General features: G+C 40.0%; 1 protein-coding gene across 4 annotated transcripts in view; it reads right to left on the bottom strand.

Moving 5' to 3' along the window:
* Spata7 (spermatogenesis associated 7) overlaps nucleotides 1–20,515 on the bottom strand; it is a 47,743-nt gene extending 27,228 nt beyond the window's left edge. The window contains exons 1-4 of one of the 4 annotated variants that reach the window (XM_045155125.1): nucleotides 20,360–20,503; nucleotides 10,173–10,247; nucleotides 9,542–9,654; nucleotides 7,128–7,223 (exon numbers count right to left, since the gene is read on the bottom strand). In XM_045155125.1, the coding sequence (XP_045011060.1) occupies nucleotides 7,128–7,164 (37 nt within the window). In that variant the 5' untranslated portion in view covers nucleotides 7,165–7,223; nucleotides 9,542–9,654; nucleotides 10,173–10,247; nucleotides 20,360–20,503. Of the gene's footprint in view, nucleotides 1–7,127; nucleotides 7,224–9,541; nucleotides 9,655–10,172; nucleotides 10,248–20,359 lie in introns of all 4 variants that reach the window. The other 3 variants (XM_012950166.2, XM_045155126.1, XM_045155127.1) reach the window with 3 other exon arrangements.
* Between the last annotated feature and the right edge of the window lie 205 nt (nucleotides 20,516–20,720).

The raw sequence follows: 20,720 nt of genomic DNA on the forward strand, positions 1-20,720 counted from the left end.
CACTTAGTCGCAAGCTGACTTGGATCCCTCAACAGACCAGAAATCTTAACCTCTTTGTTGATAGAGGATCTGGTCATTATAATAACTACTCTTGCATACATACTTGGGGCTGTTTTTGATTGAATGTGTACAGTGTTTAGTTAAATTTTAGAATCTACCTGTATTTTATTCCACTCAGCCTGCTTGAATACTCCTATAGCAGGGAAACTCAACCCCTAAGAACATCTTTGTAGATACTCTGAGAGTCTTAAGAGCCACACCTAACACCTTAAGGTCCTACCCTGAAAATATATTACATCAAATCAATTGATACAGCTAAGAATACACAGCTAGCTAGAAAATCCAAGCATTAACTTAATCCAAGATGCAAAAATATATACATTATAATACAAGAAACACTAAAAAGCAAGACGATATAAATCCACCTAAAAGTATTAATGCATCAGAAATGTCCTCCAGTGAGAAAGAGTTAGAGGAAATGCCTGAGAAAGAGTTCAAAAGAATGATTATAAATATGTTCAAAGAGGTCAAAGAACACATCAAAACAATCAAAGAAGAAGTCAAAGAGGAAATCAAAGAGGAAATCAAAGGAATCAAAGAAGATGCAGGACACCAATTTAATGAAATAAAGAAGGCAATACAAGACATAAATAAGGAAATAGAAATAATAAAGAAAAATCAGTCAGAATTACTAGCAATGAAGAACACAGTTAATGAAATAAAATACTCTGTAGAAAATCTCACCAGTAGGATGGATGAGGGAGAGGACAGAATATCTAAGCTAGAAGACCAGGTGGCAGATCTAATGCAGTCCAACAAAGAGAAAGACAAACTTATAGAAAAGTATGAGTGGGAATTTCAAGATATTCGGGACACTATGAAAAGATCCAATATAAGAATTCAGGGCATAGTAGAAGGAGAAGAACTCCACTCCAGAGGCATAGTAGGAGTCTTCAACAAAATCATAGAAGAAAATTTCCCCCAAATTGGGAAAGAGGTGCCAATGCAGATACAGGAAGCCTTTAGAACCCCAGCCAGACAAAACCCAGAAAGAACCTCTCCTCGCCATATTATAATCAAACTTCCAAACACACACACCAAAGAAAAAATATTGAAAGCAGTTAGAGAGAAAAATCAAGTTACCTACAAAAGCAAGCCCATCAGGATTACAGCACATTATTCAACACAAACTTTTAAAGCCAGAAGGGCTTGGAATGATATATTCCAAGTTCTGAAAGATAACAACTGTCAACCAAGGTTACTTTATCCTGCAAAGTTATCCATTCAAATAGATGGAGAAATAAAGACATTCCATGACAAAAGCAGGTTAAAGGAGTATTTGAAGACAAAACCAGCTCTACAGAAAATACTTGATAGAATCCTCCATGCTGAAGAAAAGGAAAAGCACACATATAAGGAACCTAGAAAAAACAAGCAATACTCAAATACTAGTTAACAGAAGAGAGCGCAGGTAGAACCAGAAACACACACACACACACACACACACACACACACACACACACACACACACACAAAATGGCAAACATAAATACACACCTTTCAATAATATCTCTTAATATCAATGGCCTCAATGCTCCAACGAAAAGACATAGATTTGCAGACTGGGTTAAAAAGCAGGATCCCACAATTTGTTGTCTCCAAGAAACTCACCTTTCTACAAAGGATAGACATTATCTTAGGGTGAAAGGTTGGAAGACAGTGTTTCAAGCAAATGGGCCTAGAAAACAAGCAGGGGTTGCTATCCTAATATCAGACAGGGTAGACTTTAGTCCGACGTTAGTCAAGAAAGATAAGGAAGGTCACTTTATATTGATTAAGGGCACACTCCAACAGGAGGACATTACAATCCTAAACATATATGCACCTAACATGGGGACTCCCAAATTCGTCAAACAAACACTATTAGAACTAAGGTCACAGATAACACCAAACACAGTGGTGGTGGGTGACTTTAACACCCCACTCTCATCAATTGACAGGTCATCCCGGGAAAGAATAAACAGAGAGGCATCTGGACTAAATGAGGTCATAGAAGGAATGGACTTAACAGATATATACAGGACATTTCATCCAAAGGCTGCAGAATATACATTCTTTTCAGCAGCACATGGAACATTCTCTAAAATAGACCATATATTAGGACACAAAGCAAATCTTAACAAATTCAGGAAAATTGAAATAATTCCTTGCATTCTATCTGACCACAATGGAATTAAACTACAAATCAGTAGCAAAAAAGGCTATACAGCATACACAAAATCATGGAAACTAAACAATACACTACTAAATGATGAATGGGTCAATGAAGAAATCACAAAGGAAATCAAAAAATTTATAGAGTCAAATGATAATGAGAATACAACATACCAAAATCTCTGGGACACAATGAAGGCAGTTCTAAGAGGTAAATTTATAGCCTTAAGTGCCTATATTAAGAAATTAGAAAGGTCGCAAGTAAACGACCTAATGCTTCGCCTTAAAGCCTTGGAAAAAGAAGAACAAGGCAAACCAAAAATCAGTAGATGGGAAGAAATAATAAAGATTAGGGCAGAAATTAATGAAATAGAAACAAAAAGAACAATCCAAAGAATTAATGAAACAAAGAGTTGGTTCTTTGAAAGGATAAACAAGATTGATAAACCCTTAGCAAATCTGACCAAAAGAAAGAGAGGAGAGACACAAATTAGTAAAATCAGAGATGAACAAGGTAACATCACAACAGATTCCAGAGAAATTCAAAAAATCATAGGGACATACTATAAAAGCATATACTCCACAAAGTATGAAAATCTGAAAGAAATGGATGATTTCCTTGATCTATATGACCTACCTAAATTAAATCAAAATGAGATTAATCACTTAAATAGACCTATAACAAACATGGAGATCCGAACAGTTATCAATAATCTCCCAACTAAAAAAAGCCCAGGCCCGATGGATTCACTGCTGAATTTTACCAGACTTTTAAGGAAGAGCTAACGCCATTGCTTCTTAAGCTTTTCCAGGAAATAGAAAAAGAAGGAATTCTACCAAACTCCTTCTATGAGGCCAGCATCACCCTGATACCAAAACCAGGCAAAGATAGAACAAAAAAAGAAAATTACAGACCAATCTCCCTTATGAACATAGATGCAAAAATTCTCAACAAAATATTGGCAAACAGAATACAAGAGTATATCAAAAAGATCATTCACCCTGACCAAGTAGGCTTTATCCCAGAGATGCAGGGATGGTTCAACATACGCAAATCTATAAATGTAATACATTACATAAATGGGTTGAAGGACAAAAATCACATGATCATCTCATTAGATGCAGAGAAAGCATTTGACAAAATCCAACATCCCTTCATGATAAAAGTCCTACAGAGACTGGGAATAGAAGGAACATATCTCAATATGATAAAGGCTATTTATGACAAGCCTACAGCCAACATATTACTAAATGGGGAAAAACTGGAAGCTTTTCCACTAAAATCAGGAACAAGACAAGGGTGTCCACTGTCTCCACTTTTATTTAATATAGTTTTGGAAGTCTTAGCCATAGCAATAAGGCAAGAGACACACATAAAAGGGATACAAATTGGAAAGGAAAAAATCAAGTTATCATTATTTGCAGATGACATGATTCTATACATAAAGGACCCTAAAGACTCTACTAGCAAGCTGTTAGAGCTGATCAAAACCTACAGCAATGTAGCAGGATACAAAATAAATACACAGAAATCAGTATCCTTCATATATGCTAACAACAAACACACAGAGGATGAAATCAGAGAATCATTCCCATTCACAATTGCATCAAAAAAAAAAAAAATAAAGTACCTTGGAATAAACCTAACCAAGGAAGTAAAGAATCTATACAATGAGAACTTTAAAACACTCAAGCGAGAAATTGCAGAAGACACTAGAAAGTTGAGAAACATCCCTTGTTCCTGGATTGGAAGAATCAATATTGTGAAAATGGCAATCTTACCTAAAGCAATCTACACATTTAATGCAATCCCTATCAAAATTCCAAAGGCTTTCTTCATGGAAATAGAAAAAACAATCCAAAAATTCATTTGGAATCACAAAAACCCTCAAATATCTAAAATAATACTGAGCAACAAAAAAGAGGCTGGTGGTATCACCATACCTGATTTTAACCTATACTACAGAGCCATAGTAACAAAAATAGCATGGTACTGGCACAAAAACAGACATGTAGATCAGTGGAACAGAATAGAGGACCCAGATGTAAGCCCAAGTAGCTATAGCCACCTGATATTCGATAAAAATGCCAAAAATACTCATTGGAGAAGAGACAGCCTCTTCAGCAAATGGTGTTTTGAAAACTGGATATATATCTGCAGAAAGATGAAAATAGATTCTTCTCTCTCGCCATGCACAAGAATTAAGTCCAAATGGATTAAAGACCTTAACATCAGACCTGAAACTCTGAAACTGCTAGAGGAAAAAGTAGGGGAAACCCTTCAACATATTGGTCTTGGCAAAGACTTTCTGAATACAACCCCAATTGCTCAGGCAATAAAACCACAGATTAACTACTGGGACCTAATGAAATTACAAAGATTTTGCACTGCAAAGGACACAGTGAAAAAAGCAAAGAGGCAACCTACAGAATGGGAAAAAATCTTCGCCAGCTATATATCTGATAGAGGATTAATATCTAGGATATACAAAGAACTCATAAAGTTAAATAATAAGGAATCAAACAAGCCAATCAAAAAATGGGCTATGGAGCTAAATAGAGAGTTCTCAAAGGAAGAAATACGAATGGCATATAAGCATCTAAAAAAATGTTCTACGTCACTAGTCATCAGGGAAATGCAGATTAAAACTACATTGAGATTCCATCTCACTCCTGTCAGATTGGCCACCATCATGAAAACAAATGATCATAAATGTTGGCAGGGATGTGGAAAAAAAGGAACCCTTCTACACTGCTGGTGGGAATGCAATCTGGTCCAGCCATTGTGGAAAACAGTGTGGAGGTTCCTAAAACAGCTAGAGATTGATCTACCATATGACCCAGCTATAGCACTCCTAGGCATATATCCAAAGGACTCATCTCATTTCCTTAGAAGTACGTGCTCAACCATGTTTATTGCTGCTCAATTTATAATAGCTGGGAAATGGAACCAGCCTAGATGTCCCTCAACAGATGAGTGAATAATGAAGATGTGGCACATTTATACAATGGAGTTCTACTCAGCGGTAAAGAAAAATGAAGTTACGAAATTTGCAGAAAAATGGATGGACCTGGAAAGTATTATACTAAGTCAGGTAACCCAGGCCCAGAAAGCCAAGCGCCACATGTTCTCTCTCATATGTGGATCCTAGCCAGAGATGACTGGGCTTCTGCGTGAGAATGAAAATACTTAGTAGCAGAGGCCAGTAAGTTGAAAAGGAGACATAAAGGGTAGAGAAAGGTAGGGAGGAGGATACTTAATAGGTTGTTATTGTATATATGTAATTACAATGATTGTAATGGGGAAGTAATATGATGGAGAATGGAATTTCATATGGGAAAGTGTGGGGGTGAGGAGGGAGGGAATTACCATGGGATATATTTTATAATCATGGAAAATGTTAATAAAAATTAAAAAAACAAACAAAAAAAAGAAAAATAAATGCACCTATGTGAAATATACACACTTAAAACTGTATGTGAAAGTTTATAACAGCTAATTACTAATAGTCAAAATGAGTCTAAATAATGCAAATAGTCACCAAGTGGTGAGTCAATCAGCAAGTTATGATAGAGTCATAATGGAATACTACTTAGCATAAAAAAGAGAGAAATACTGGGCTGGAGAGATGGCTTAGTGTTTAAGGCATTTGCCTGCAAAGCCAAAGGATCCCGGTTCAATTCTCCAGGACCCAAATGCACAAGGGGGTGCATGCATCTGGAGTTTGTTTGCAGCGCTGGAGGTCCTGGTGAGCACTCTCACATGCTCAATCTCTCTCAAATAAATAAATAAATATTAAAAATATATTTTAAAAAAGAGAAATATTGACAGACACAACAGTATTGTGTTCACTGAAGACACCAGGCCCCAGTACACACAATGCCTGATTCTCTGACAGGAAGTTCTAGAAAAGACAAACTACAGGAATAGAGAACATCCCAGGGATATGGGGATTCGAGTGGAGAGAGCTTTTGAGATAATGAAAATGCTTCATAACAGCTCAGCAATTTTTTCTTTAAAGGGCCAGAAAGTAGATCCTTTAGGCTTTGTAGGTGATAATCTGCCACAACTTGTCAACTGTTTCAGGGCTCAGGCTGCCACAGGCCATCCATGGGAGAGTGAACATGTCTGTTTATGAATAATTCAGTCCAAGTATCGGATTATTTCCACATGTTACAAAACACTATCCTTTTAACTTTTTTTCTTAACAGCTAAAAGCAAGCACCATTCTTAGTTCATGAGCCATAAATGAACAGTTGGCAGTGGATTTGACCTGCAAGATACAGTTAGACAATCCCTGGTTTGTAGCATGATGTGATAGTAGTCAAGCAAATGTATACATGTTCTAAGTATTTAACTGTATACTTAGCATTACTGTATTTTATTATATAAAGTATCTTTTAATAAGTTAGCCACAATAGAAAAAGTTAAAAAAATAGTAGCCAGTAACTTCTTTGTGTAACTTCCTGAGTAGATTTGAAAACAGAAAAGCTGGTTATAAACTTATATTTAAGAGCACTATCCAGCTGGACATGGTGGCACTCCACCTGTAGTCCCAGAACTCAGGAAGCTAAGCAAGAAGATCCTGAGTTTTAAGGCCAGCCTGAGCTACATAGCAAGACTCTGTCAAAAAAAATAATAAATAAATAAACAGGACGGAACAGAAAAAGAGAGAAAGCAGTATTTAACAACAAAAGAATGTTAGGAACAACACATAAAATGAATCTGGTCATTCTGTGAATTTCAAATATAGTTAACAAAATGGCATTGTGGACTTTCCATGGGTACAATCATTACATTCAACACAAATCCTTTTATACATAGTGTATTAACTTTTGCCACAGGTTTACGGTGATGACATCTATTTGAGGTTTACACTGAGTACAGAAAGTTCATAGTTGTACATTTTTACCTTTGGCTGAAAGGATTTTATTATAATGAACAGCCATGTGATTCTTGACCAGCTGGAGAGTGGTTAGTCTGAGAGAAGAGGAGTCAGTGCAAAAGGCTAAAAATTAAAACATATATAATCATTATATATTTAAAATTTTTAGATCACAAAATACACAAGTTACTGATTATCAAGGTCATTCTTAATAATGCTCTGAAATGCATGCAGAAGATGACATGATACTTTTCTGATGCTGGCCTTGATCTTGACCTGGTAAACACTAGTGAGTATTGATCACAATAATTCAAGCCTTCCAAATAACTAGGTTTTGTAGGCTTGAGTGTGTGGGAAAGATGCTAGAATACAAGTTATTAATATATTTATGAAATATTTCTTTCTGCTGTCATTTGATCTTGTAACTAAAACTCATTAGTCATTTGCTATGCTTATAATGTCAATACTTGACAACCCACATTATTTGAGAAATTAAACAAATCCCAAAGCATATACCTTATACAGAGATTCTATCCGGAGAAGTAAATTTCTAACTTTACACCTGAAGCCAAGATTTACAGTTTGGTTTACTGCAGAATTTTTAAATTATTAAGACTAAATTAAGTACCAACACATAAAAAGTATGACATTTGCAGCTGGAGAGATGCCTTAGTGGTTAAGGTGCTTGCCTGCAAAGCCAAAGGATTTTGGTTCAATTACCCAGGACCCATGTAAGCCAGATGCACAAGGTGGCACATGCACCTGGAGTTTGTTTGCAGTGGCTGGAAGCCTTAGAGTGCCCATTCTCTCTTTCTCTCTCTGCCTCTTTCATGCTCCCAAATAAATAAATAAAAATAAAATATTTTTTAAAAGTATGACATTAAACTCATTGACCCTCATTCAAGCTGTCTTAGAAATCATTAAGGACCTCTAGGTATGTATTAAGTGTAGGCATATTTTTAAAAACATTAAAAACAATTTCTGAGAAGCAATGCATATATATGTTAAAAACTTCAACAGCTAAAATAGTATTTAGAAATTGAAAAATAAGTGATTTTTTTTATACCAAAAGTTAGTTTCCTTTCCCACTCATGTACTCCAGGGAAACTCCATGCATAATATAAGCACATATAATAACCAGGAGTTTTACTACTACTAAAAACATCATTTTAAAAAAAAACAAAAAACATCGTTTGAGGGCTGGAGAGATGGCTTAGCAGTTAAGCACTTGCCTGTGAAGCCTAAGGACCCCGGTTCGAGGCTTGATTCCCCAGGACCCATGTTAGCCAGATGCACAAAGGGGCACATGCATCTGGAATTTGTTTGCAGTGGCTGGAGGCCCTGGCGCACCCATTCTCTTTCTCTCTCCCCCTCTTTCTCTGTCTGTCGCTCTCAAATAAATAAATAAAAATTAACAAAAAATTTTTAAAAAATTTATAAAAAAATATTGTTTGAGTGGGGATCATTTACCATGCATTGTTTCAAGCTCTTTATAAGTAAAAACTTATCTAATCATTATTACCATTTAATAGAAGTGCAAACTGAGGCAAGGAGATATGAACCACAGCTTTGGTTGCATTACTAGTAAAGAATGAGTATTATAGAGTGGATCAATTCAGCCTCATACCAATATGCTTACAACAGAGCCTCACATACAGCAAAAACTAATAAGGGCTGGACAGATTGCTTAGTGGTTACGGTAGTTACATGCAACGCTTAAGGACCCATGTTCTACTCCCCAGATCACATGTAAGCCAGACACACAAGGTGACGCATGTGCAAGGTCACGCATGCACACAAGGTGGTGCACTCGTCTGGAGTTTGACTGCAGTGGCTGGAGGCCCTAGCGAGCCATTTCTCTCTCTCTTTTGCTCACTTTCTCTCATAAAAAAGCTAGTAAGAATGTATGTTTTAAGTCTGATGTCAGTTGTGTGTGTGTGCTCATGTGTGGTACTAGGAGTTTAGGGCCTCATGCGTACTAGGCCAGCACTCTATCAGTGAATTATATATCCATGGCTCTTACTTGACATTATAAGACAGGGTTTCACTAAGTTGTCCAGAATGGCCTTCATTTCATTCTGCAGCCCAAGCATCTTGGCCTTCTGAGTACTGGGATTATGAGTTTATGCTACCAGGCCCAGCTTCACAACTTAAAAAAAAAATATTATTTTGGGGGGCTAGGGAGATGGCTCAATCAGTAAAGTGCTCACTGTGCAAGCATGAAGACCTGAGCTTTGATCCTAACATCTACATAAAAGCTGGGTGGGGCTGGGTGTGGTGGTGCATGCCTTTAATCCCAGCACTTCGGAGGCAGAGGTAGGAGGAGCATAGTGAGTTCAAGGCCACCCTGAGACTACATAGTGAATTCCAGGTCAGCCTGAGCTACAGTAAGACCCTACCTCGAAAAACAAACAACAACAACAAAAAAGGAGGTGACATACAACTGCAGTCCTTGCGCTGGATGCAGTGGGGGGAGGGCAGAGACACGGGATCCCTGGGGTTCACTGGCCAGTTAGTAGAGTGGGTGAGCTCCAGGTTCACTGACAGGCTCTGTCTGAAAAAGAAGGTGGAGAGTGACTGAGGAAGGTGCTTGATGTCAACTTCTGGCTTTATGTAGGTACTGGGAAATCAAATTTGAGTCCTTAGGCTTTGCAGGCAAGTGCCTTAACTGCTGCACCATCTATAGCCTTCCTCCCTTCCCCCTTTTTTTTTGGTTTTTCAAGGTAGGGTTTCACTCTAGCCCAGGCTGACCTGGAATTCATTATGTAGTCTCAGGATGGCCTTGAACTCAGTGATCCTACTTCTGCCTCCCGAGTGCTGGGATTAAAGGCATGCACCACCATGCCCGGCTCTCTCCCCCACTTTTTTTAAACAAGGGTTTGTGTGGATTTAACTCAGGTCTTACAGTATGCAAGGCAAGTCCTTTACCCACTAAGCAATCTCCTAGACCTAATTATCATTATTGCTATGAAACTCAAAATATCCAATACATGGTTTCACTGTGTCATATAATTTTCCAGCACAGAAAACTGAAACTTTTGAGAAGTCTACAATTTTAAGTACCTCACTTACCATTACTTTTGGTGCTCAAGTGTCCTTTAAATAGGCACGGTGGAACATATCTTGGAAGGACAGAGGTTGCTCTGGCTTTTAACAAAACACACACACACACATACACACACACAACCCTGGAATTAGGTTCAGTAAAGCATAGCTTTTACAAAAAACAATAATGAATACTTTAAAAATAATACTAAGCCAGGTGTGGTGGTACGCAACTTTAATCCCAGCATTTGGGAGGCTGAGGTAGGAGGATCACCACGAGTTCGAGGCTACCCTGAGAATACAGAGTGAATTCCAGGTCAGCATGGGCTAGAGCAAGACCTTACCTCAAAATAACAACAACAAAATAATAATACATTTATCTTTAGAGTTGCTAAAATTTTATTCAATCACATTACTAGCCTACAACAATTTATCAGATATACTGAAAGACACAGACTGAAAATTCTCTCATCCCCCCCCAAAAAAAACTTTTGTAAGGCTTGTGGAGAAGGGTATTGGGGATTGAACCCACAGATTTGGGCATTGGTAGGTGAGTGCTCTACCACCGAGCTACTCCTCCAGCCCCACAGTAAGCTATTTTCAAAGCATTTACCTAGAAACTTTAGTTTCACTGTGTCAAGTTTAAAAAACACATCAGCTATGTAACACTATATATAAAGACCTACTGAATTTTCAATTGCTTTGTGATAACATACTAAGAATTTGAGTGAGTATATATCTCGTAACTATTTTATATCCTATATTGATCAGTTTTTCTTGTTTTTATTTTGAGATGGGATCTCACCAGGTTATCAGGTTTGTTTTGAATTCCTAGGCTCAAGTGATCTTCTTGCCCCAGCATCCTGGGTAGCTGGAATTATAGACTCACACTTATATACTTACTTATATTTAAAAGGAATTCAAGTAATACTAGCTCCGCTAAAAGCAGAGTCCAGTCTTTGAGACTTCATCTTGGACCTCATCAAAAGATAATTTAGCTTAATCCAAGCACTCAGAAGGCAGAGGTAGGAGAATTACTGTGAGTTTGAGGCTAGCCTGGGACTACAGAGTGAGTTTCAGGTCATCCTGGGCTAGAGCGAAGAAAAAAACCTAAAAAAAAGAAAGAATTTATTTCTCCAAAATATTCTCCAACAATAACGTTCAAAACAAAAAGCCAAGTTTCAGTTCAAATGTTACTAAACATGCAGAATGTGAATAACATATCCTTAGTACAGTGTGTGTGTGTTTGGGTGCACATGGTAATGGGGACTACACTCAGGGCTATGCAGAATGTGAATACTGTATCCTCAGTACTGTGTGTGTGTGTGTGTGTGTGTGTGTGTGTGTGTGTGTGTTTGGGTGCACATGGTAACGGGGACTACACTCAGGGCTATGCAGAATATGAATACTGTATCCTCAGTACAGTGTGTGTGTGTGTTTGGGTGCACATGGTAACGGGAACTACACTCAGGGCTATGCAGAATGTGAATACTGTATCCTCAGTACAGTGTGTGTGTGTGTGTGTGTGTGTGTGTGTGTGTGTTTGGGTGCACATGGTAATGGGGACTACACTCAGGGCTATGCAGAATGTGAATACTGTATCTTCAGTGCAGTGTGTGTGTGTGTGTGTGTGTGTGTGTGTGTGTGTTTGGGTGCACATGGTAACGGGGACTACACTCAGGGCTATGCAGAATGTGAATACTGTATCCTCAGTACAGTGTGTGTGTGTTTGTGCACACATGGTAATGGGGACTACACTCAAGGCTATTCTCTACCTCTGCGCTACACTGCCAGTTCCAGGGATGCTTTAAGAGGGTAAAATGGCCGTTGGTTTGCTATCACATGGGCTGTTGGAAGTTACAAAGACAAGGGAAGATGCATTCAAAGTCTACAATTGGGGATGACTTAAAACAGAAACAGTTACTGAGACAGGAGCTCTAAAGACAAAACAAAAAGCTCCTCCTACATCACAGGTCAGAAGACAAGAATTTTAAAAAATCAACATATTTACAACAGTAGGAACTGAGGAGATGCTGTTTGAATAGGTGATGAAGACACCATGAAATTAGCATAGTTTCTACCAGGATATGAGGGGTCTGAAAGTTAAACATTAAAAACAAAACAAGACAGAACTACCACAATTTCAAGAAAATATTTTTGGAAGACGAAAAGGCTTTACTTTCTGCTTGCCCGGAACTTAGTGCTTCTTTATCGCTTAACTTTCCTTGGGAAATTTTCCACCATTCCTAGCCCAGGTGGCTCAAATCAAGCAGATCACATGACTCAAGGTTTGGTGTACTACCCAAATCTGGCCATAGCAGATTGAATCAGCAATAGCTATGTGACCCAAGTCCAGCCAGAGAGACATAATCTTGAGACTTCTGCTGGAACTGTAGGAAAAATGGTCTTTCTCTGAGCTTGGCATGTGCAATGTAGGATGTAAGCTAGCCTGAAGTAGTGATGGCCATCTCACATCATAGACGAGAACCTGTCTGAGACTGATGCCTGCTCGGAGGGAAGTCTAAGCTGAAAGATTCCTGGTAATGTTGTTTGAATACCTGAGCCAACCATGTTTGCAGCTCCATTTTCCCTAGACTTTTGCTTCCAAGATCCAAAAACTTTAGCTTCAGGCAGTTTGAGTTGAGTTTCTTCACTGAGTGTGTGTTTATAAGGTGGTGGTATAGTTCAGTGGCAGAGCACTTGCCCAGCATGCACAAGGCCTGGGTCAGATCCCTAAGCAAGTACAAAACAAGTTCATTTACTGAGTACTACATGTACCAGGCAATGTTCTAAGTACTTCCATTCTTCCAACTTTACACATGAGGACAGAAGTAATACAAAGAGGTTAAATTTACAACTTGTCAAGATTATAAAACTATGATGTGACAGATATGGGACCTGAGCCTAGAAGTTTGGTTCAAGAATCTTAACCATTATACTGCCTTGAGGCCATACAGATCACGCAATACTAAAACCATGCTCTAACTTATCTTCCAATTCCACTCTAATGCATCCATTTTTTACTATAGGTCACAGAAAAGTAGAAATGGATATTCTGAGGAGCAAGAATAAAAGGCTGGAACCCAGCAACAGAACACAGGGATGTTTCTACTTCTACCTGATATGGTAGCTGTGAATAAGGTGATCACAATTCATTTCCAGGTACCAATCAGGCATCGCTTCAGCATAAAATGCTGACAGGGACAAAAAAGTGACTTAGATATACCTGGAGGTCAATTTCCCTCATATATTTACACCTAGGCATATATTCATTGGTTCCAAAGTCACAGAACTGAAGGAAGAAATGGACAACTCCACACATCTGGGTCTTCTCACAGAAACGGACAACTCCACTTCTCTGAGTATTCTCACAGGAACGGACAACTCCACACACCTGGGTCTTCTCACAGAAATAGACAACTCCACACATCTGTGTCTTCCCATAGGAACAGATAACTCCACACATCTGGGTCTTCTCACAGAAACGGACAACTCCACACATCTGGGTCTTCTCATAGGAACAGATAACTCCACACATTTGGGTCTTCTCACAGAAATGGACAACTCCACACATCTGCATCTTCTCGCAGAAATGGACAACTCCACTCTTCTGGGTCTTCTCACAGGTGTTGTTTGCTGTTTACAGCTTATTCTTTCCTGATTCATGACTTTTTTTTTTTTTTTTGCTGAATAGTAAACATTTTAGGCAGCATACTGTGGCAACTATGTGCATGTCATATGGTCTATATAATCCCAACTAAATATAGAATCCTCTTTTGGGCTTGTCTACATTGGTATGCTTAGTGACTTATTTTAACAATTAAATGATATCTACTTCCCAGAGAGTAAAGTCTCTGACATCACTCTCCAGTCCAAAACTCTGCCAGCATCAACGTCAATGAGTCTGAAATTCCAAATCTGTAAGGAAGCCTCCAGGCAAATTTATCCTTCCTTGAAAGATCTAGAGAACCACCCAAGAGTTTTCTCATTCCTCATAGTTAACTTTATAATTTAATAATTCTTTAAACTTTCCTTGCTTATATCACAGTATGATTTTATATCCCGCTTGAACCCAGAATGACCCAAAAGGGCACAAAAGAGTAGTCTCAGGTGCCAGGACAAAGATCTTCCTCTAAATAGATTGACTAAAAACTTGTCCATGAGATTGACAGTCTTGCCAGGCTAGTGAAATTATCTAGCATCAGGGAACAGTATGGCTTCCTGTGCAAGTTAAATTTACCAAGGTAGCCAGAAGGAACTTCACTGAGAGAAAATTGTAACAGGCTTTTCTAACACTAATGGAAGTTGGGGAAACTGTTATAATAAAAAGTATCTCTGGGCTTCAGAGATGGCTTAGCAGTTAAGGCATATGCCAGCAAAGCCAAAGGATCCCAGTTTGACTCTCCAGGACCACATCAACCACATGCACAAGGGGACACATGCATCTGGAGCTCGTTTGCAATGCTGGAAGTCCTGGCACCCCCATTCTCTCCCTTTCTCTGTCTCTTTCTCTCTCTCTCTCAAATAAATAAAATAAAAATAAAGCTAAAAAAAAGTATCTCCATGGGAAGAACAGATTTAAAAAGCTTGTTCAAGCTATTTTTGGTTATCTATAACTGACAGTCTTATGTTCAAATTAACTGTGTCATCTATACTGAGAAGTGGTCACTTGTCCAAGCTATCCTTGCTCATCTATACTGAGAGGCAATTACTTGTCCAAGCTATCCTTGATCATCTGTAGTGAGAGGTAGTCACTTATCTAAAGTATCCTTGCTCATCTGTACTGAGGAGGTCACTTGTCCAAGCTATTCTTGCTCATCTATAGTGAGAGGTCACTTGGCCAAGCTATCCTTGCTCATCTGTACTGAGAAGTAGTCTTTTCTTCTCTGCAAATTTCTCTGCTAATAAAATGGATTAATAGTCACAATTTTCTCCTTTTCCTTCTCCCTCTAAAAGTATCTTGCACATTTTCAAGTTCAATCCTCCATTTTAAATAAAATGACTGGCTGAAAGTTATCTAGTTGATATAAAAAAGATTATAAAACAGACCTATTATTTTTCAAGCTAGTGATTTTTCTATTACACCACCATTCAGAAGGTTGATCCTACAACAGAATGTGCTTACAGTGAGAACGTGACAACAGAGCCAGGTGTGGCTGATACCTGTAATTCCAGGTAGGAGGATCCCCATGAGTTCAAGGCCAACCAGCTTCAAAAACAAAGCAAAACAAAACAAACAAAATAATCAAAAGTGAAAATTATATTCTGTTAATTGTCTTATGTTTTGAAATAACTGAAAGTAGCCTAAGAAAAATCTAAGAACTTTATTTTCTTTAAAAAAATATTTATTTATTTGAGAGAGAAAGAAATGCAGATAGAAAGAATGGGTGTGCCAGGGCCTCCAGTTGCTGCAAATGAACTCTAAATGCATGTGCCACCTTGTGCATCTGGCTTATGTGGGTCCTGGGGATTGAACCTAGGTCCTTTGGCTTTGCAGGCAAGTCCGTTAACTGCTAAGCTTCCCTCCAGTCCAGAACTTTATTTTCAATTAAAATTAGGCATTTAATCTTTGGCTAAATTTTTGTTTACCTATAAATAATTTTTGGTATGTAAGAACTATACAAGATATTTGTTGAATATTACATTTTATTTCAAAAGTACAAAACTATTAACAAGGTTTGATAGTAATATTACTATATAATATGAACTAAAGTGAAGTTAATAGGATAAGCTATAAAATATAAATTTTTACATTTCAACATGGACCTATTTTTTTTTTTTTTGAGGTAGGGTCTCACTCTGACCAAGGCTGACCTGGAATTAACTATGTAGTCTCAGGATGGCCTCAAATGGTGGTCCTTCTACCTCTGCCTCCTGAGTGCTGGGATTAAAGGGCATGCACCACCATGCCCGGCTAACATGAACCCAATTTAAAAGTAATAAATACTAAGAACTTACTAAGTGTATTATTGTATACACATATATGGCCTTTTCCCCATTCCCTAATCCCTACCATTTCCTAGTAAGTATTAACTCAAAGGTTTTACACTGTTCATCTGGATCTGAAGTCTGCTTTTCCATTTACTGTGCCCTTGGGAAGTTATGACCTCTTGTTTTCCTCACTGCTTTATGGATAATACCTACCTAACAAGATTTTCTGTGTATGTATTACATGAGGTACTTTGGGAATTTTCCCTGGTTAAACATTTGTTTGTGTTGCAAAATTTCTGAAGCTCACAAAAGCATTTTGGTTTGCTTTTCCTAGAACTTAGGGTGGAAATGAGACTGCACATCCAGTCTGCTGATCTACATTGACCTGTTTTGATCACTGACTTGCCTCATAAAGGTCCACTCAAATTCCAAGCAAGACTCAAGTCAAGGAGCCAGCCAGCAGCTTAACGGCAAAGGGCTCCTTGAAAAAGATAACTGTGAAGAAGGAGGTGTGGAAATGGCTTATTTATCTAGATGGCTTACTTATCTAGTCCAAGGAAAGAACATTCCTTGCTTGGAGAACAGGAAGGTACAAACTTGATTGGAATGATTTGTAGAGATCTATGACTACATGGTTCTCATTTGACTGAATATTTGGCCAAGGGCAGGTGTATACTCTGATTATGGACTAATCCTGTGTTCTTACAATGATAGCCCATCATCCAGCAAGACTGCGTCATCAGCTAGAAGCTAACATTAGAAAGGCAGTATCTTCACTCCAAAATACAAGCCCAAGGAAGGCCTTTCTGAACAGGACTCTGGTTACCCAGGAAATATGGCAAACTATGGACAAATGGAAATCACAAAACTTTTGTACAGCATAGAAAACTGTCCTTTGAAGAGGCAGTTTTCAGAATGGGGAAAAGTCTTTCTCAGCTATAAAACTAGCAGAGGATTAGTATCTATAAAATACACAAACTCAAAAAACTAAACATCAAGAAAGTGGACAATCCAATCAAAATGTGATCTATGGAACTAGAATAAGAGTTCTTAAAACAAGAAACACAAATGGCTAAATAAATATCTTTGAAAGTGTTCATCATTCTTAGCAATCAGGGAAGTGAAAATTAAAACCACTTTGAGATTGCTTCTCATTCCAGTCAAAATGGCTATCATTCGAACAAACAAACAAAAACAAGTGACAACAAACACTGGAGAGGATGGGGGGAATCTATTCACTGTGGATGGGCATGTAGATATAGCCTCTATGGAAATGAGAAAAAAGCTAAAAATAGATATAACATATGACTCAATTAAACCATTCCTGAGCATACATCCAAAGGACTCTAAACCCTACTACAGAGATACTTGTACATCCGTGTTTATTGCTGCTCTATTCATGACAGCTAAGAAATATCCATCAACTGATAATTGGACAATGAAAAAGTGGTATATGTATATAATGGGAATTTTATTCAGCTACCAAGTAAACCAAATTATACAATTTGCAGGAAAATTGATGGAGCTGAAAATATACTGAGGATGGGAACCCAGGTTCAGAAGATAAATGCTATATGTGCGCTCTGTGTTATATGACAAATTTCCTCTACATTGAAAGGTGAAAACAACTATTGCAACTTTGTCAAAAGCAGCTGGGTCAACTCAAAAGAGAAGGTGTGGGGAGGGTCATCAGGCCTCCACCTGAGATTTAGGGGGTTGTCCCAGCACCAGCTGTATCCAATAATGCACAAGATCTTGTCAACTGGGGTGGGGGAAAGACGGCATGTATAGAGGAAAAGATCTAGGAACAAGGATTTCCAATGAGCTCCACTGAGGTGGTGTCTCTGGAGTCTATGCTCTGTTAAGTTAGCCCTCATCCTAAGGTTGAGGGAAGAGCATCCGCAGGGAGAATCCCAATATAGTGGGCCCCACTACAGTGTTGCTTTGGGGTCTCCTGCTCTGTAAGCAAGTCCTTACTCCCAGGCTGAGGGAGGGGCATAGTGAGTCCCACTGAAGTGCTGCTCTGTGGTCTCATACTCCTGGACAGGGACAAGGAGCTTCTAGAAGTGGCCACAGGGAAGTTGTCATTCAGGGTAGAATGAGATTTCTCCATGGTGTGGCTGCTGTGGGGTCCCAATGCTCTGTAAATTAGCTTTCATCCTGAGGCTGAGGGAGGTGCATCTAAGGAGTAACTTCAACACAGGAATCTCCATCACAGTGGCTGCTTTGGGGGCCCCACATTCCTATAATTACCCTTCTTTATGTTCTGTAAGTGACCCCCCAATATACTTATTGGTTCACTGACTGGTGTTGGTATAATCATACTTTGCCTGCCATCTGAGCCCTACTTGGGGTGAAGACATTTGTCCACATCTCCCTAGGGGAAAGTTTCCCTCGACACTCATATGCAGATCCTAGCACTGAATTTCCAGGCATTGTTTAACACAGAGTCTATGTAGAAATCAGATAGACAGAAAAGGGCTGGAGAAGGAAGACTATGGTGGGGGAAGCAGAGCAGAACACAAGTGATATCAAAGTAATGGAAGGGGGGTTGGGGGGATAGAAAAGGTTAAGCAGGGATTAAGGTTAAGTAGGGGCTGGGTGAAATAAATGAGTGTGGTGAGGGCTGAGCGAAACTTAGGAGATACGAAAAAATATGGAAATCTACTATCTTATAAACTAAAAATTAAGAGATTGAATCCTGCAAAGATTGATAAGCCTGCTCCCTGAGGCCAAGGGTTACTTATTAGACAAAAATAGCAATGCCTCTCTATAAATTATTGTTAACCTCCAAAGCAGTACAGGCAGGCTACTGCCACTGCTCTTGATTTGCCCAGCAGAACTGACCAGAAGGCTCCACAGCCTTTGGTGGAGGATGCAGGGCAATCAAGCTGGAACTGAACCAGGAGCCTTCTTCCTACTGGCTAGCTCTCACAGTGCCAGAAGATGCTCTGTAGGTGGCTGGGGAAGAAAAATCATCAATTGGCTCATACAGCAAAGAATGCTTCATGCTAAAATATTGACCTGTCAGGCAAGGGGTGTCCAATGGTGTAAGAGTGGCATGACTGCTGTGGGGTAATAAATCAGTCTATGACTGGATTTGAGGAGAATTCATGCCTGATCTTGTAAGCTAGGTCAAAAAGTCTATGGCTGGGGAGGCCATGGGACCTAGGAGAGAACCTACTACTATTGTTCTGCTAAACAGATGTGATATTAAAGTCTCTAGAGTTTTCATGTTTATACTCACAGGTTAGTGCTGCTCTCAGCCTTGGGAAGAAAACTTTAGTTTTTGCAGTGGGCTGTGGCTAATATAGAAACTTATAGACCGGTCAAACTGTTGAAACCGACTGCTGAGTGCTTGGCCCTATATTAGACATCTATAGTATCCTCCGCCAAGCCTCAGGGAACATCAGGGAAGCTGGAGGGTGGGGATGAGCGTTGTGGAACTCTCTTGCCTGGCCCTAACAAGGCCATTGCACACGTGAGCAGGTGTGGTTACCTGCAGAGACTTGCCTGAGACAGGGCTGTTCACCATTCCCATTCCTCCACCGATAAGGCAAGGGCTTTTGAATTCTCACCCTTCTTCCCTGAGGAGCTATTGTTAGTTGAGTTTGTTGAGGAAATGGCAATATCCTCTTCCCTTCATGGGTGGAGGGAGGAAATGAGGGGGTCCAAAGACAGTGGGTGGGAAATAAGAGTAGTGGAGGGTCTATACATTAATATTTTTTTCAAAGAAAGGGAAATAAAGGAAATACAGTGCCCCTCAGACCCCACATTAGGCGTCCTGAATCACCGCATATATTTTTATCACTATTCTTAGGGAATTCCTATTAAGTAACCCAGGTTAGTCAGTAGTTTTGCAGTCAGTGACTGCCTGGGGGGAATTTCCTATATACTCAGTACTTAATACTGTGCCACGAGCTCTCTATGTATTATCGTCTTATCTGCAATTAATCCCCAGGAACTCCATGGCAGGAATAAATATTTGACCATTCGTTTAAGAAGAGAGCACCAGAGAGCAGTAGGGCCTGATGCGGGGCCCAGGTCGGACCCCAAGGACCAATCTCCCAAGTGATAAAGGCTGTACGACCCGGGAGATCAGGGCACCGGGCTCCTCGTGCCCAGGTGACAGAATCAGGGCCAGGAAACAGAGCTGCGAGGCGGGCAGAGCGGGGACCTCCGATCGCCCTGGGGCTGGTGGGCAGCTCGGGAGCATCCCTGGGGCATCCCTGTATGATGAGCGGGGGCGGGAGGGAGCCCGGCCCGAGGCTGCGGCCCTTTACCTCTCCGGCTGCCTTCCATGCTGAGTCCTCGTGCAGCCGTCGCGGGGACACGCTGGCTGCCCGGGTGGTCTTGCCCCGGGGCCGGCCCCAGCCCCCAGCCCCCCAGCGGTGGAGGTTCGGAAATCAGGAAGCCGCGGGGGAGGGGGCGGCAGCGGCAGCTAGCCCGTCGCTAGGCCGGTTGCTAAGGGCCCGCGCGGCGGCGGGTTGTGACGTCAGGACGCCGGCACGCGCGCCCCGCGGCCCCGCCCCCGGCAGAGGCCGCGCATTGGCTGCGGGCTCCGGGTTCCCGGATGTTGCTCTGGGCACCTGCCAATCGCGGCGCCGCGGCTTCCCAGCGCAGGGGCGCGGAGGCGCTCTCAGC

The sequence above is a fragment of the Jaculus jaculus genome, chromosome 7 (genome assembly GCF_020740685.1).
Source record: "Jaculus jaculus isolate mJacJac1 chromosome 7, mJacJac1.mat.Y.cur, whole genome shotgun sequence".
Taxonomy (NCBI): Eukaryota; Metazoa; Chordata; class Mammalia; order Rodentia; family Dipodidae; genus Jaculus; species Jaculus jaculus.